This window comes from Oryzias melastigma, linkage group LG18 (genome assembly GCF_002922805.2).
Source record: "Oryzias melastigma strain HK-1 linkage group LG18, ASM292280v2, whole genome shotgun sequence".
Lineage (NCBI taxonomy): Eukaryota > Metazoa > Chordata > Actinopteri > Beloniformes > Adrianichthyidae > Oryzias > Oryzias melastigma.
The window spans coordinates 14,942,346-14,960,651 of record NC_050529.1 but is presented as its reverse complement, the minus strand read 5'-3'; the positions used below and the strand labels follow the sequence as shown (position 1 = coordinate 14,960,651).

At 37.6% G+C, this 18,306-nt stretch overlaps 1 protein-coding gene across 2 annotated transcripts in view; it reads right to left on the bottom strand.

Annotated features, from left to right (window-relative positions):
• Positions 1–18,306, bottom strand: part of zmp:0000000660 (arf-GAP with Rho-GAP domain, ANK repeat and PH domain-containing protein 2) — a 163,973-nt gene that overhangs the window by 81,855 nt on the left and 63,812 nt on the right. For both annotated transcript variants that reach the window (XM_024287902.2, XM_036216728.1), the window contains exons 11-13: positions 10,046–10,245; positions 3,399–3,484; positions 3,120–3,302 (exon numbers count right to left, since the gene is read on the bottom strand). In XM_024287902.2, coding sequence (XP_024143670.1) covers positions 3,120–3,302; positions 3,399–3,484; positions 10,046–10,245 — 469 coding nt within the window. The remainder of the gene's footprint in view (positions 1–3,119; positions 3,303–3,398; positions 3,485–10,045; positions 10,246–18,306) is intronic.

The window sequence follows — 18,306 nt, the reverse complement described above, 5'->3', positions numbered from 1 at the left end:
CTGTGGAACCTAATCCACTTTTCCACTTAGCTTGCCGGTGTATTCCCGCCCTCCCCACCTTTTAGCCTTTACATTTTTATTTCCCTCTATCTACGTTAGAAAACAATGCAAAGGGGGAAGGGTTGATCCGCGTGAGTGCTGAGGCAGGTGGACACTTCTTCTGCGCTTTGTGCTTTTAAATCCTTTATAAAAGGACGCCTGCAAAAGCGAGACCCCTTTTTTCTCAGTAGCATTAACCCTAAGCCGTAAGGCCTCGGCGCCGACGTGCTCATACTCAAGATCGATAAGGCTTTCTCTGCGGCATCTTCGGGCTTAGAGGCAGATTTACTGGTGGTCGCAAGGTCAGGAAATTATGGCCTTTTTCAGGTTCAGTTGACTCGGGAGAAACCCGTTGGCCACTTTTCTTAAAGGCACACATGACGCTGCAGAAAGTGACACCTGATCCTCATTCAAAGTATATGTCAGCGATTTGGTTGTGTAAAAAATAAAAAAAAGCATTTTAAGTTTGCTCAAAACTAACTAAAAGTGTCTTGATTACTTTCTAGACTTGCATCAGATGAGTAAATTCCACAAAAAAAGACGAACATTCGAATAAAAACACAAAGAAAACTCTCAAAATGTTAAGTTTAAACCATAAAGACACTAACTTATATAAACATTTATTTTTTTTCTTTTATTCTGAAGCTCAAGATCTTTTAGCTTTGAAAAATAAGAGAGTCTAAACTCTCTCCATTTAGTATGACTCAAAAATGTACCCAAAAGTCACAAGCAAAATCCATACCTACTGTTTAATTTTAAAATTCAATAAGTTTTCTACCCATAAAATGTGTAGAAAATTGCAAGGTTTTAGTAAGACAGCTCGGCCTCCAAATCCATCTTTATCACTGTAGATTGTAAGATGATGCTACAGGTCTTATACATTAGTATAGTTCAACGTTTAACCTTTCATTGTGCAATCAATTTCAATCATAAATCAAACATTTTGCAGGTAATTAGAAACTTGTTACACTTGAATATACGAGTTTCCATATTCATTTGTTAACATAGCTTGTAAAATAAAAAAATAAAAAAATAAGGTATTTTTTGTAGACATGTCTGTCTTTGAAGTTGTTTTTTTCATTAACTGGGTAATTAATTTCCAATTTTTGGTTTTAACAACCCTGATGCTGAATGTTTAAGGCAGTATATTACTTTGAATACATGAGTCAATGTTGTCTTACACACAAGCCAGTGGGCAGACATCCCACACAAACAAGTTAAGGAAGTTAGAAAATCCCAAGTCTAGTACAGTTAAAGTGAGAAGTCTGCATTTTCTGGGGGAGATTTAGGAACTACTTCAAATTCATTGAGGTCAACAGCAAGAAAATTATATCCAGGAGAGAAGATCTTGTCCAAAAAATAAGTTTAGATGTTTATCAGACCAGCATATTACATGAATTTTGACTATATATCAGTTCAGTTACTAACTCTGTTACTTTTTTTTTTTCAAATATCACAACACACGATTATAGTGCAGTTGGAGGGCATAGTGTCCCAAGCTGTAAATAATAAACACGAGTCATTTCGGTCAGTGCGGTCACACCGGATACAGAACAAGCGGTTGGGAGGCAATCTGACCTGACAGTTTTACATGGAGAAGATCAAGCTGATGGAGAGTCAAAGGCCCTAAAATCATGAGACAATGTGGCTGATTCCCCTTTCTCCCCACTTGAGGGAAAAAAAATATTAAAACCACAAAATGAGCAGACAGCTTTGGGTAAAAATGTGAAATTATAACCGTTTTTGGAGCCACTTTGAAGGTAGAACTGATCTGTGTTCAACTAGACCTTCTGTTTTAAACAAGGGTTTGTTGCATTATACTTCAGCTTTTAGACCCACTGAGTGACTTTTTTCAAAATAAGGCAACTTGTACTACAACAATTGTAATCTCGACACATGAAATTTGGATTTTCTTATTTTAAAGGAAGAACACTTTCTTAAGGAAACAAGTAGAAAACCCCAGTTCTAACCTTGTTTGGATGTTCTCTTTTATTTTCGCCTTCAGGAGAGGATGTAGATAAAACCTACAAGCGTTAAATAACACAGCAACCAAAATGTGTGGCATTTTAACTCTTTGACGTCAGAGCTTTAGCTCCAGTCCTGACATTCTTTGGGCTACAACAACTCGTGAAAGCAGTTAACGTGATTCAAGCGGATTCTGAGCAGAGAAGAGTAGCCTTGCATGGATATGCAACAGTTCGCAGTAGTGGAGTGTTTACATAATCAAAGTAAATCAGATCCTTCTATCACAGAGAAAAGCATTTTACACATCCTCATTAGCATAAGCTAATTCCATTGATCACACCAGAGTTACGGTAAGTCAGTTAATAGGTCACTCCAACCATATTTTTGTCTTTTGTAAAATCATTTCCAATAGTCTTTTAATAATAATTTTGCAGTTTTTAGCCAAAATCAAAAAGCATTTGATGTTTTTTAAGAAGTATTTTATGCCCAGCAGCAATAGCTCTTTATGCATACAATTCTGGCCTGTGGGCGGGACTGTTGGCTCAGAGAAACCCTGCCCCTTTCCCAGTCCAGTCGGATGCTCAGTCTGCACGCTCACGTGCAAGTTTATAGCCCCAAGCTAGCATTAGCTTAGTGTTTGGGTCACTAGCCCCAAGCTTTTCTAGCATCCATTCTTTTTTTATTAAAAATACTCAGTAATGCAGTTTTAATCGTAAATTATTTCATACAGGCCCTCTATAATGAGAAAAATGCTACAAGAGCATGATAAAAACACAAAACAGACCATTTCCATTGGAGTGGGCCTTTAAAGGCTTAAACTTTAGTCGGATATAAATGAAAAGTGGGTCCACTAACATCCATGCTGAATCATACCCAATACTCAGTAGGTTCCAGCTTTCCAGCAACCACCATGAACATTGAATTTGATATAATAGATGAAACTAAGACACTATACTGGATATCCACAGTGTAAAGTATTTGAAGAGTTCTGTGGATCTCGCAAGTCTTCATCTCATCTACTATGCTGACAAAATCTACTGAGATCCATAGAAGTGTAATAATACAATGAAACTTTTTCTTGACGGTTTGAAGGTCAGTTCAAAAAATGTGTGTACCTGATTGAGCTGTTCCACATGTTCAAAGCCCTCAAGGAGTCTCCTGTACTTTCTCTCCTTGTACTTCCTTCGGATGAAGGTGGCCCGCTGCTCGGTGGAAGCCCCACAGTGGAGCTCCTCTTCCAAGGGTAGGTTTGCGGCCCAGAAACTGTTAGCGTTCTTGTTCCCCACTTCCAGAAAAAACTGTAATATGAATAAAAAACAGAAATGGACACAAATTTTAATGTATTTTTTTTTCTCTGTTTGGATAAAAGAAGAAAAATTAAAATAAAATATTACCTCCACAAGTTCATTGCTCCAGATGCTGCTGTCCAACTTCAAGCTGCGCACCTTGGAAATGCTAGGACCGAGGAAGCGATGTTGTCCTGGCATCATATAAACACAGTTGACAGTGTGAGTGTGGTTGGCAAAGCTGGTGAATTCTAATAAACCTTTTTAGTTTATGAAACCTTTTTCTGGAGGCAATATAAATTCAAAAATGATTGGCTGTTAGGCTATGCTTTAGTTCACATGAAAGAACAAAATTAACATGTGCATACATGAATAGCTATCTCATCAGTGAACACACGCACACACCAAAAGTCGGTGATGGAATAAACAATAAACAGCCAGCTACAAGACGGAGAAACAGAGCATGACTGCTAGCTCATTCTCTCACTCACAACAGACATATTTAGTCCCCTCAGCCCTCGTAATTGGAAATGAAAGCAGTGAACGAGGGCAATTAATTGCTAATGAATCATGAGTAATTCATTGTGTTTGTTGGTTGGCCTGTTTATTTGGGTGTACGAGAGGCTTGTGGGGTTGCTTATGGCCAAAGACAGAGCAGACATGCATAAAACATTAGACAGAAACACACTTTGTGTGAATGTGGATTATTGTCCTACGAGTCACAGCGGATAATTTCAGATTTAGATTTGGCGTGATCTCATTACTGTCTTCTATTCAGAAGTAGAGCAGCTGTGAATGAGACCGAGGAGCTATGAGATGTGACCAGCCTGCTTGACACAGTTCTGGAGACCAAAAGAAACCTTTGAATCATTTGCAGTGACAGAGAAAAGAAAGCAATGGAAGAGAGTAATGTTTGTGCAGTTGGCAGAGAGCTTTTTACTTTATGTGACTCTATTAACAAACAGAATAACTAAAACAAAACCCCTTCAGGAAGAAGGTTACTTTTGATACACAAAAATAATAATAAAATTCTGTCATGGATATGGGCATTTTGATAACACTGATGGACTTTAATCTCCAACTGTATTGGTCGCTGCTAAAGTTATTGTCATTTTTTTGCTCTCTTTGACCCCAACAAGTGGAGCCAGATGGTCACCATTACAGATCTGGATTCTGCTGATGGTTGGTTTGTTTTTAGTGCTTTTTCCCCCCACAATTCCCCATGTGTTTGATTAGTAAAGAAAATGCCATCATTTACACTCACCTATTTAAAATTTTTGATGTACCAGTCCAGGCTAACTGTTGTTGACGGTCTAGTTTGTTCCGATATTTTGCTGCTTTTTCTTTTATTCATCTTAAGATGAGCTCATAGTTGTCGAGTGACACTTTCAAAATAAACTTAAACCATAAGAACCCAGACTAATTTTTCCTTAAAATGAAAATTGATTAATGATAAAACACAAACCAAGCGGACAACATAATACATTTCTGTTGTGTTTCAGTTAAGGTGCTCTCACATTGAACGCCATTCGCACAATAAATTTACGTGCCCCGCCTCTTTTTTACTTGCCGTCTGTCAAAAGATGTATTCCTGATGCCGCGGCCACATTTGTGAGGAGCTACCAGCTCTGTCTGTGCATATCTCATTTAGAATGAATGGAAAACGCATACATTGCCTAGGAATAAGGTTTGTTTGTTGTGAAGAGTTCTACAAAAACATTGGTAATCATGTCTCCACGTTTGGGTTACGATTATTATTAAAAGATTTTTCCCGGTAGGGGGCTGTGTCTGTATGACAGCTGCTTCCGCTGTGTTTCTGTGTCTCTGTGGCTGAGCTTGTAGGCGCATTGTCTCGTATTAATCCGAGGGGAGAAAATAATATTAGGAGACCTTTTTCTTAAATGTCTCAATGAGGCCAGAGCAGAGGTCTTCGAACCCGGCAGAGTTCTCTCTCTCTGCCCGCATATCGAGTGAGTGAGCTCCGCTGCGGGAGTGAAAGCCGGCGATCTGTCCAGAGTGTATCTCGTCTTCACCCTAAAGTAGCTGGATTAGCTTTGAGAACCTGAAGCTGATAAAAGTTCAGGACAAAAACGCTCGCTTTGGATAAATATTCTACCCGCTGATCGAGTCACTGAAATTGTCACGTGCCCAAAGATGAGTTCCTGATTGGCAGATGCGACGCAGCAAACTGTCAAACTTCAGGTATTTACATGTTGACCGTGCCGCCCAATTTGCACCTCGCTGCTCAAATGGCGAAACTTCAATTCGCCTCAGAGCATGCCTGTACCATTGATTAACATTAGGGCTGGCCGCCTCTGCCGCGCGAATCGCGTTTGGTGTGAATGCACCTTTACAGTTATGTCATCATGGGTTCTGGGTTACATTAAAATGAAGAACACTTTGAAGTATGTAGAATACATGTTACCAAACATGTACTGTAAGAGCATAAAGTTAGAAAATTCAAATTATTAAAAAAATAATAAAATGTAGACCTATATCCTTTACTACCTAAACTTAACCTCCAGTGTTGACATTCTTTTGACTAAAGTAACTCTTCACCTGTTAATGGGATCAACGTAAATGAGCAAATTCTGTTGTGGAGAAAAGCTGCTTTGGGCCATTTTGCAACATTTTATGCGTTTCATATTGGTGCAAAGCTAATATAAAGAGATGTTTTTGTCCACCTAAGAATAATCTGACTCATGTAGATTAGCTCCATAAACGGCCCAAGAAATCCATTGAGATAAAATTAATCTAAAGGTACTTTATAGATAATCTTTTTACAATTCAAAGTGTCTTCACATAAAAGACAAATTTGCTTATAATAGTTATTTAAAGAAAAGCTACACGTTTTCTAGATGCCCCCAAACCACTCTTACTAAATAAAGAGTTATGTTTTGTTTTAAAATTAGAGCCTCTAAAAAATATGTTCTGTTAGAAAATATATATATTTTTAAAATATTCTAAAGGGATTTGTAGAATTGTACTCATTATTGTCCAAGGAATAGTTTGATTGAGCCCTATTGGTAAACTATAAAACAGCTTCCATAAAATGCACTCCATTCTCCAAATAAAGACAGCCTAAAAAAGTTTTGAACTAATTTCTGCAGGGATAAAACATGAATGCCTCGGATGACAAATTGTATGATGACTAATTCAGAATAACCAAACTGTTGCTATTTATGCTAGTAGAGCCCAACACTAACCAGATTCCTTAAAATTGAGCTCACAAAAAATAAAAATCTCAGCCTAGAATTCATAGTAATTTTGGTGGAATAGAGCGGTGTGCAAACCTGATTCCTTCAAGTCTTATCAAACGGGCATGGATACCTTGGAGAATTCATGTCCAGCTTGACAAATGAAGACCGCACAGCCAGATTTTGCTACTGAGATGAAGTGAAAACATTTCACTGTAGGTACATGCTGCAGTGCCACAGCCGCGCTCCATCCACCGAGCCATACAACACCACAGGACCATTTCCACTTGTGTAGGGGTAATGAAGCTGAAAGAGTGTGCATGTGCCACAGGGCACACAGCACGGTTTCCCCATATAAATAGCCCGTTATAAATGCCTTAATCTTTTCTGTGGAACCAAAACAACAGACAAAACCGTCCCCCTCATCCAGGCAGCTTTCACCAAAGAAAAAGGCAAAAAAAAAAAAAAAAAGGCTCAACCCACCAAGGATTTTACCTCCAATTAAAAACTTTCCCAGTGACTCCAGTGACAGTTCATGGAGCCCTTTCCCAACCCTCTGCACTAGTGTGGCATTTTCTGCTCACTTGATGATGAATCAGAGCAAGACAATGAGCACCGCATTTTAGCGTTACCTTAGCAACTGCTGCCAGAAGACATCAACCAGTTGCCTACCCGTTTAAAAGTTTATTGCAATTAGATGTGTGAGGGGCAGCCTTAAGCCTTTCAGGTAGTGACATTTCCTTTCTGGAAGTAGTGTTGGAAGATTGCACAGTAGAGGAACAGAAAAAAAGGGGGAATTTTTGTTTTTCTTATGCGAGGAAAGTAAAATGATAATATTCATTTTGAGTACAAGCTAAGAACTAAATGACTGTTACAGGTAGGACCTAGAACATGGGTGTCAAACTCATTTTGGTTTAGGGGCTACATTCAACCCATCTGATTTCAAGTGGGCCGGACCAGTAACGTAATAGCAAAATAACCTACGGTCAACTTGTTATCTGTGGCTTCGTTTTTGCTTTGATTTTTTTTCTCAGTTGGAAAACATGCATCAACTAACCTAGTAGCCAAATCAAGAATTATTAAGTTGTTTATTATAATTATTTTTTTATCTCTTGTCATGCGGTTTCTTTTGCTCCCCCTAGTGGCGGAATTGCAAATTGACGCCATTTCTTTTAAGGACCATAACTCCCCACAGGAACGGTCTAGAAACTTGTTTTTTTCCCCCCAACATCCTTATATATTTTTTTCTCAGTCATAGAAGCCAGAAGTTGTCTACTCTTGGTGCTGATAAAGCACCAGAACCAACATATCACAGTCTCTGATGGGTTGATCAGTAAGGAGGCAAGGAGTTTGTTTCTTGAAAAAAAAAAAAAAACCCTCCTATTGATCAAATCAGTTAGTTCAAATGCTGCATGTTTTGGATCTCTTCTGCTACACTGTGATGTGTGTTGTAGTATGCACTGGATTGTTCTGGTAGTATGTATGTGCCTGTCTTTCAAAACACCAATATAATTGGTGCTTTAAAAAAGCAATACTTTTCCTTGTTTCTATCATTTTAAATCACTCAGACGTCAAGCTTGTTACAAAGCCGATGTTAGATTTTGGTTGGTGAACAGCTGATCGATACCGGGGCCAACGCTGATCGTCATTGGTATTCCAAATGGACCTCTGCCTAATTCCAGGAGAGCAGGACAGCTTCCTCGCTGCGAATATTCACCTTCTTGCTCCCAGCCGTGTCGAAATAATGTAATATTAAACACCTCTGTAAATGGAATCATTTAAGGGTGTTTGAAAGAAGATGGTGGATATCTGATGCGTACCAATTACAGGGGTGAGGGGAAGAATTGCATAATATATGAATCTGGGAGAAAGCAGAAGGTGAAAGTGGGAGAACAGCAAAAAAAGAGCATTAACCATCTCTAATCACGTTTTAGTGGGTCAATAACAGGTTGGAGATCCTCCAAGGTTTTTTTTTACCAGTGGGCTAATCTTTGTTGTCATTTCATCTGAGAGAGCCAGCATTCCCACAGAGATTAGAGAGGCTGATGGCTGGACACAAACTCCCACGAGGGCCTTATCACCTGATACATTATACTACCTAAAGTATTGGCTCACTCATCCAAATGATCAGAATCAGGTGTCCTAATCACCTGGCTTGGCCACAGGTGTATAAAATCAATCAAGCATGCAGACTGTTTTACACACATTTGTGAGAGAATGTTCCGCTCTCAGTGAACTCCAGCGTGGAACTGTCATAGGATGTCACCTGTGCAACAAATTCAGAAATGTCCCTGCTCCTAAATATTCCACAGTGCTATGCAAAGTGTTGGACTCTAGAGCAGGGGTCCCCAAACTAAGGCGCCCACATTTTGTCCAAGAAAAATGGATAAAGCGTGTAGTGAAAAGTTTGACATCTGTAGTCCTAATTTGCAATTCTGTAGTGATCTCAAAAAGAATTATTAATTATTGGTTACATGTGACTTTCTGAAAACACAGAAATGTTTTTGTTTGCAATTTTGACACCTCTTTTGTTAGCCTAAACACTGACCCCGGCCCCACACTAGAGAAGAAAACAGTTATGTGGCCCTCACAAGAGAACGTTTGGGGATCCCTTCTCTAAAGCAGAGGACGCCTTCTCTGGAGTGACGAATAACGCTTTTCTACCTGGCAAACTGATGGACCAGTTTGGAGGTTGCTAGGAGAACGGTACATTGCAGACTGCATTGTGCAGAGTTAGAAATTTGGAGGTGGAGGAATTATGGTGTGGGCCTCAATTTTTAGGAGTTGAGCTTCTTTGCAAAAAGTTAGGATACCCCTGGTGTAAACAGTCAGAGTTTCGTCAGCTTTAAAGAGCATGTGTTATTTGGGATTCACCAGGACGTCTCCTCCTAGTCATGTCAACGGGCTGATAAAACAGGTACTCTACGTTGGTTTTTGCTTTGACTAACCGTCAAATCCCTACACTATGAAAATCCAGAAGGATGGGTTTGCTTCAGAACAGACCAGAAATTGAGTTACTTTTTGAACAATAAAAACAAATCCCAAAGTTGGAAATTTCACAAAGTGTACATGACGGATAAAAAACACAAATGCTGAAAATAAGCAGTCATAAAACTAGAACAACTATTTTCAATCTTTTTTTTTTTCTCGTCTGTTTCTTAGTTTCCCAGTGGATGAAGGTCAGTTAGCAAGAAGAGACCTTACCTGCAGTTTTAATATTTATGAAATAATAACAATCTGCTCACTTTTATTTGCACAAAGGAGTGCGTAGGTTGGTGTTTGCTGGAGTGCATTGTTTATTTTAAGTCTATTTTGCTCAGTACTTTGAGTTTGTGTGTGCATGTTTGCCTCCTGAGGCCTTAGGGAAAGCAGTAGCATATGGAAGACCATTTTTATTCATATTAAATAAATACAGAACTAAGAAGTGAATATGGAAGGTTTTCTTGATCTTTTCTCATCTGACATAATAAACAAATAAAATAAAACCATTTGAGCCAATAAAAACGAATATGCCTAATCATTGACTGGTTGTACGAAGAGGACAAGAGTGCCCCTTACCTGCACATTTCTTACAGATGACCACACCCAGGTTGGTTGACGCCCACTCCGGCTGAGGCGCCCGACAGTCGGCGCAGCTCCTGTTGGCCTCGTTAAACCAGATCTTCTCCGCCACTTCATAGTCGGAAAGCGTCTCCACAATCGATTCTTGGATGGCTTCAACCCATTCCGCCCTCTCCTGTTCTGACTCCGCTGTGAAGCTGCAACATTTTTTTTGCCCCCCCCCCCCAAACACATACCTCACAGTTATTGATTTGATTTGAGAGAGCAATTAAATAGCATGGTAGCGCTTGGCAGGGTGACAAGGGCGTGGAGTATTTGGAGTAGTTTTGGGGAGGGAGTTGCTAAGTATGAATGTCTATGTGTGATTGCAATAGATTGGGTGAAATTGATCGAGGGGAATGAAAGGGGGCAAGTAAATCAATCTGTCTCAGCATGCGACTCCACGATCTATAAAGCTCGAATGGAGGATATTTTTCAGGATATCGCTTCAGCATTAGACTCAGAAAAGTTGAGAGATGATGATGGGAAAAGTAAACAAACTCATTTAGATCTTCAATATTCATTTAAAAATCCACTTTAACAAGTGTTCCTCTGGGTGGAACAAACACTTTAACACTTGGAAAAAAAAATAGATAAAAAAAAAACAAACAGAAAAGCTTTCTGCTCCTCAAATGGGTAGAATAACAAAAACAATTCCAAAAAGTGGCAGTAATTTACAGAGAACTTCAAAAATGGAAAGGTGTTTATGTGCAATGTAAAAAAATCTCTGAATTAGGGCAAGAATTACCAGAAGTCTTTGAAAAAGTGGTTGTAGGACATTTTAAGATCTTTTCTTCACACAGGTGCCAATGATCCAATTTGAGCTTTCTGGATCAATTTACTTTGACTTCAACTATTACTCGATCTGTCCATTAGGTTCACATGCGTCTTAGAAAATGAATTAGTAGCCTGTTTAATATTATCGCCTACAAGTTTAACATAAAAAGAACCTAAGAGTTCCTGCATTATTGAATCTCTTAATACTAAAGCATGACAATATTGCTTTGTGGAAGGATAATGGTCATATTCTTGATATAGTGGCAGTTTTTATATCAACTTTAATTTGATTGATTAAGTATTGTCTAGTGTGGAAACATTTTTAATTTTACAAAGACATGGGACCATACAGTGTGGTATTATGTTCTAATAATGTTACATTTGCATTATTTTAAGGTAGAAAAATAACAGTGAGTTGAAATTTATGGAACTAAAATGTGAACCGATTTGCCATTAATTCCTGTTCACTTTTTTCTGTACACATATTTAACTTGCACTTGAATATCTTAAAGAAATACAAAGAATCTAGAAAACTTCCCCTGCACTGTTCAGTATCTGGTATGTATCTCTGAGTCACACTGGTTGAATTTTTTGCTAAAGATGTCCAGGATCGATTTTGGGCCAGTGAAGCGGATCAAATCCAAGAGTTCAAAAGGAACCTGTACATATGATTGGCAACCACTAATTACGATATGAATCTATCTTTTTTTGAGCCACATGGAACCCCTCCATTGTGGCTCTGTTAAACGCAAAATAACTTATTTTTTTTTAAAGTATAACTGTAAATAAAAAAAATGATTCAACTCATTTACAAACAGTTGAAGGACAGGACGGATCAAAAGCTTTTGGACAGATTTTGAGTGCCAGATTTTCTTTTTTTAATTTTCAAGGATTTAAGTGTTTGTAAGAAAAATATCACTGAATTGGCACTGATTTAGTTGATTAGATCTGCTCATTTATTTTCTGAAAATTGAAAATCTAATGATTTGCTGCATCTGGATGATCCTATGTGACTCAGGATGTATTTTATTTTGAAAGAAAGTCATGTGAAATCCCTGACAAAAATTATAAACTATTTCAACAATTGAAAAAAAAGCTTCATTTTATTGTGAAAAAATAGTTTTTTTATAGTTATCATAACAGTAACAGTAATATAAAAACAAATCTGTGTCTTATTTTCCTGAAAGGTGAATACGATGTTGTGGCTCCTGTTGGGATATCATCAGAAGGAAATTGACCCAAATGACTCTATAAGTCTTGAAGGTCTCATACCCCTGTTAAAGACTGAAACTATAAATATCAATAACATTTCAACTGGTTTAAGTTGAAACTGGTCTGATTGACAGAACATTGTTTCTAACTGTTAAAGCTTGACTTGCTTGTGAAGTGGACTTTGAATACTTTGCCCCAAGCTTTAGCCAAAATATTTGTTAAAATTTCTCTTGAAGCAAGCACAATCCTGAATGTTGCTGATAAACAACCCACCAAACTGCAGCTTTTGTGGATACAAACAAACTTACAATTAAAAATGGCTCCCATATAACATTTGGCTTCCTATGGATTCCTATAGATGAATAGAAAATTCTTTAACAAGAAATGTATTTTTCTGAATATAAATAATTAGCAAGAAGTTAATTTTATCTTTGGTTCTTTATAAAAATTAGATTTTTTTCCCAATAACAAAAAGCAGAAAGAGGAAGCTCTCTTCTTTTTTACAAACCTTTATATGATCGATTTGTAAGGCAGCCAATCTGCTGCAGAACTCAATGCCAGCAAGCAGAGGACATACAGACAAAAGTAGACCGCCAAAGATGAACAGATGTACAAAGCTGAGGAAAAACAAAGATATAAAACACCCTAGCTTGGCTGAAGTAATCATTTAGAAAGGAGAAATGGGACCCTGGTCTCCATAGCAACCTGGCAACCAGTGTAAAGTAGTATAGAAGAAATGTGTGTTGAGAGGGTACTGGGGGGGGTTGAAAGTTGGGGGCTTTTGCCTGCAGCAGAGGATGTGCAACAGGCCAGCCTTGCTCAAGCAAACCAAAGATGGATCAATAGGTTGATTGGGTTCAGCTGTTCCAAACCCCCAGATCTCTACCAGGCCAGCTCTGAGGACCAGACTGCTCACATCTTCTGCTGAGCTGAAACATGGAATTATAGAGAAGCCAAAAGGAATTTGCATGATGAAGAGTTTCAAGCTCATCTTACACATGTCACAAAACAAAAATGAACCTTTTTTTCCAGTCAAGGTTTTCTCAATGAATATATTTTTTGAGGGGCATACTTTTGAAAACAAGCTTCTGGGTCACCCTGATTTTTGCCCAAAATCCAATATGGCGGACAGAAATTCAATATGGCTGCCCTCAACATTCCCATAAATGTGTTACAAACATATGCAAATATGATACTAATCTATCAAATAAACCTATCAAAGGTAGTCTGTGACTTTTTAATGTCAAAATGACGTCACAGCAACATGTGAGCTTTTAAAATTCAATGTGCAGCAAACTTTTTTCTGGTCTACTTTACACCCATTAATGTATTGCAAACAGATACAAATATAATTCCCATCTATCCAATCAACCAATCAAAATGAGTCTGTGACATAGCTTTGATGTCAAAACTTTGTCATGGCAACGCAATGACCCCCTGAAATCAATCCCATTAGAACCAGGCTGTAACGTCTCCTTGATGTCAAAAAGGCTTCATGATCACCCTCAGAATTCAATGAGCTTTGAAATACAGTTTTCATCTGGTCCATTTTAGATCCTATGAATGTGTTTTCAACTATAAATAGAAGAATAATGTTTAAGTACCAGATTACCCATTTTTGTTGAGCATGCAATCAATCTCCTGGATAATCTTAACCTGTATTTCTTTTCCCTTTCCTTGTAATCACTTCCCCATTAATGGACCAGATTAGATAATAAGCTTAGATAATAACTACAGTAGGTTTTCTTTTCAGAATTATTGTAAACTGATGGACGAGATAGAAACGATTCCATGAATTCACAGATTATTTAAAACCATAACGTCTTTGAACAGACAGGCAAATGCTTGTGCACAATGGCATCCCAACCCATTTTGAATTTAAAGAAGGAAAATAAATCATTGTTTTGCTTCTGTAATAAACTCATCAAAAATGAGTCTGAAATAGTTGTTTTAAAGGATCATTACTTTTTGTTTCAGCACGAGTTTAAAGCTATAAAACTGATGTTTTGCATTTTCGAGCGCTAACAGCTCCTCGCTATCAAAGCTGACCGGCGACTATTAATGACATCATGGAGATCATAAAGAGGGCGTAATGTCTGAATTGGAAGACACTATCATTCCATATCTAGAAATCTTTGGGAGAAGGAAGAATTCTGATTCACTCTTCAAATGGTCTCATGAAGCCAGACATGGAGATGCTTACCAATGTTTAGTAGAGCTCTTCAAAATAAATAAACTTGATCTTTCAATATCATCTGAGTCTTCCATGCATTGACTGTATCTGAGATATACAAATAAACAGTCAATGCTTCCATGTAGCGATGAGGTTAAAAGCTTTTGACAGAAGCTCCTCCCATTCACATTGGGAATGTCAGGTTTACAAACATATTTTTGGAGTTTCAAATAACTTTAGATACAATTCTAAAGAATGGGCTTTTGATCAATAGGAAGCACATTGTCTACTAAAAAAAAGTTAGGTATAACATTGTTAAACTCAAAACTAAGCAAAGTAAACTGCTTTTCATCTTCACAATGCCCTTCAGCAAGAAAAGGATTGACCGATTTATTTCTGGGAGCATGTATTTTTTCAAGAAGTTTTGTTTTTTGTTTTGAAGTTAAATGTCTTTGCTCTCCGTGTCCTTTCACCAAGCCTCATTGTCATTCTCTTGACTCAAAGGTCTGCTATTGTATCCAATACAACAGCTTGAACAGTCTGTCCATTTAACAGCAGCAAAACAATGGAAAAGACAAATTGAGACTCCACAGCTTAAAGTGATTAGATGAGTTTCAGAATAATCCCCACCTTAAGCAGGTTGGAAAACGCTCCCTGGGCTTCCAATCAATTTGACTCACAGGTGCACTCCCATACGCAATAGGAAAACACTTGGACGATGGCTGTTCCAAAACTATTCCGGACATTTCAATGCTGTTATATGCATGTATACATACCTCTGGACATATATTTATCTACAAGTATGAACAGCATGCGTGTTAACAAAGCAGCCAAAATGATGGGACCATTAAGGGGAATGGCACAAACACATCGATCGAACACACAACGGACAACTCGAGGGACGAGGAGAGGAAAGAAGAAAAAAAATCTTTACACGCGGCAAAAAAGTGAGGGCCAAAAAGGAGACGGAGTGAGCAAGCACACAAACAAGCTGTGCTTTTCTTTTCAGGCAGCTGTCATGCTTGTATTCTAAATGGGGCATTACAGCACAAACAAGCAGCGCGCTCATTGATTGCGAGTCCTCCGGGACAGGAGTCACCTGAAAAGCTTTATGCTCAGCAGAGGCAAAGATACCTGCACGAACCCCCCCAGTTGAGACGTAATAAAAATAAACCTGATCGATAATTAGGGACTTTTTTTTTGTAGGCGACCCTGTTCAAATGCAGCGTGCAAAACATCAATCGATGTGCGGTTGGGTACGGTGACTCAGAAGCTGCTTTGACAAGAGTGCTAATCAATTAAGGAAAGCCAAACTTAAAAAAAGGTTCTCTTTAGGCTCATTAGAGCAGAGCTTGGCAACATTTCTTCCTACTTTGCCATTTTACAAGTCTAAAAGATCATTTGTGGAGTATTGTACTTGGATGAATTGATTCAGCTCATCTGAACTGAAAGACTAAATCAAATTGTTGCCTTTGTGTGTCTATACTGGAGCCGTTCAAGCAACACACTTACTGTTTAGTTTGTAATATATTTCAGAATTGTTTAACCACTTTCTAAGTATTTTACAGACTAGTCTCTCTCTTTGACTTTAGAAAATCTCATTTTACGTGAGCGTCTAAAACCAAAAAGTTGAAGTCACCCAATAAAACCTGTATATTTAAGGTGGATTAAAAAGATCTTCAACTGCAACCTTGACAAATAAAGTCAAGGCTCTTTTATCCACAAAAATTAGATTAGTGAATGACTTATGTCACTAGAGACGTCGTTATTTCTACTTGTTTAACAGTTCCAGTCATACACTATAAGCAACTGTTAAATTATTATTTAAATATCTGATCATGGCTTTTGGCAAAAGCTTGGTTACATTTTCTATTACTTCTAGCACCTTTGAACTAGATTTAACCACTTATTTAGGAAAGATATGTAATAGTTGTAATAACATGCAATGACAAAAACATTGTTAAAGATGCAATTGATTCTAGTGAATTTTCCACAGATTTCTAAGGGAAATAAGCAGCCTGTTCCATGGTGCCACAATAGGAAAAAATAAAATAAAATCAAGAAAACGAGAGAAAAAAAACCGAATCTGTTTGGTGAAGAAACTCCACTAAAGATGAGTTTATTAAAAGCCAAACTGATGTTTGGCAACTTTTTTTTTTTTTTAATGAATTACATTTTTGGCAAAAAAACATGATTTATTGTGTAAAGCGAGTTTTTTTTTCAGCAAGGCATTCACAGAGGAGTTTCGTGCCTAAGGGCATTGTGCTTTTATACAGCGTCCGTTATGTTGTATGAAAACAAAATCAGTCCACCCAAATCCCCAACAAACTACACTACAGCTGTGGGGCTTGAACCAAAGTGAATAAGTTAATCAACGCAATCAAATGAAAAGATTGCACAATGGCTAACACTTTGTAAAGTGTCTAAATATGGGTATGACAGTTTACAGCTGGTAGGAACATACATTTGTGGGAAAATGTGCTATTACTGAAGTATTTTTACACTAAAATTACACTGATCTAGCTTTGTAAAAACAGTTAAAATAAAACTTCAAATTGTGCCTAAAATCTCAGACTAGACTCACAACTAGGGGTCGACCAACACCAATATTAATATGAGGATCAGTTTGATTGGTTTGATTGAAAAATAAAAATAAATAATATCAACTATAGGCTTCCCAAATGCTTTAAAAATAGCACAAGTTGAGCATGTGACAACATGTTTTCCATTGTATTTTATTCTTTTCAAAATAAATTTAGTAAATAAATATCAGCTTAAATATCGGCTTTCAGCCACCCAGACTTAAAAAAAATATCGGTATCGTATCGGCCTTAATCAAAACCATATCAGTCAATCTCTTCTCACAACATAGTGTCTCCTGTGTAAGAACAAAAAAACAAAGAGCTCAAGAAGTTTTAAAATCATCTTGGAGATTTGAAAATATAAATATGGCTTTTAAAGCTTCACAAATGGTTATCATCATTGGCAGCAGTGGCTCAATTTGTTGTAAAGTTTTAAAATGTCACAAAAAGTTGAGGAGGACTTTTTCTCTCTTCTTTTTTTGTCCATTCATAAAGTCAAGGCTTAAGCCTTTGTCAGATTCAGAAAATGAGACATCTTTATGTGAGAACGGCAAACAAAAACCAAATTGTGGCTATAATAAAATAATGAGAATGTGGTTTTCTTTGTGAACTACTGTGTAAATGTCAGGCGAGTAACACCAAATTGAAGAATAGGAGCTGAAGGTTCATTTTTGACCAAATTTTATCTGAAGTCACAGCTATTCCTGATTTATTGCTCGTCCCTGCCTTTAATACATGATAAGTTTAACTATTGTGGGATTTTATATTTTTCACTGAATTCACGCAAGGGGTCTAACGATGAGTTGACTTAATCGATGAATTAATATTTCTATGATCCAACCAACTGAGACAAGTTATTAATCAAATTGAAACATTCAAGATTCTTTGTTTGAATTGGATTGAATCGTTCAAAATGAACTAATATCAACAATTAATCAAATCGTTAAAATTATATGAATTAATTTAAGTCAAGTGTTAGTGTCAGTGATCAGTGTCAAAATTCAATCAACAATAAATAAAAAGACAGAGCATAGGCCTCCTATGATCACATGTAAAAAACACTAATTTATTTTTCAGGAAAAAGTATGTTTTTCTCCAACTAGCCATCGGTAGTGGCAGCTCACTCATTCACCTTAAATATGTTTCTCCAATCATTTTTTAAGGTTTGTTAAACAAAACCTTGAATTATTCTATTCCACTGTTAACCAACTCAAGTTGATGAGACAATGATGTCTACAGATAAACTGTGAGGAGGTGGAGAACGCCTCCTCTGGGTTTATTAAGACACAGGTTTGTTCAGAGGGTCAGAAACACGAGTGTCTGTGTAACTGAGGACATCAACTACATGGGAATAGATGCGTGAGGAGCTTCCGTAATAGCGAGGCTTGGTTCAGTGTTGACCTGAAGGAGCAAGAAAAATCCTTTAGGGAGGGGAGCAGCGGAGAGGTGCTGGGGGTGTGCGCAGAGAAAAGAGC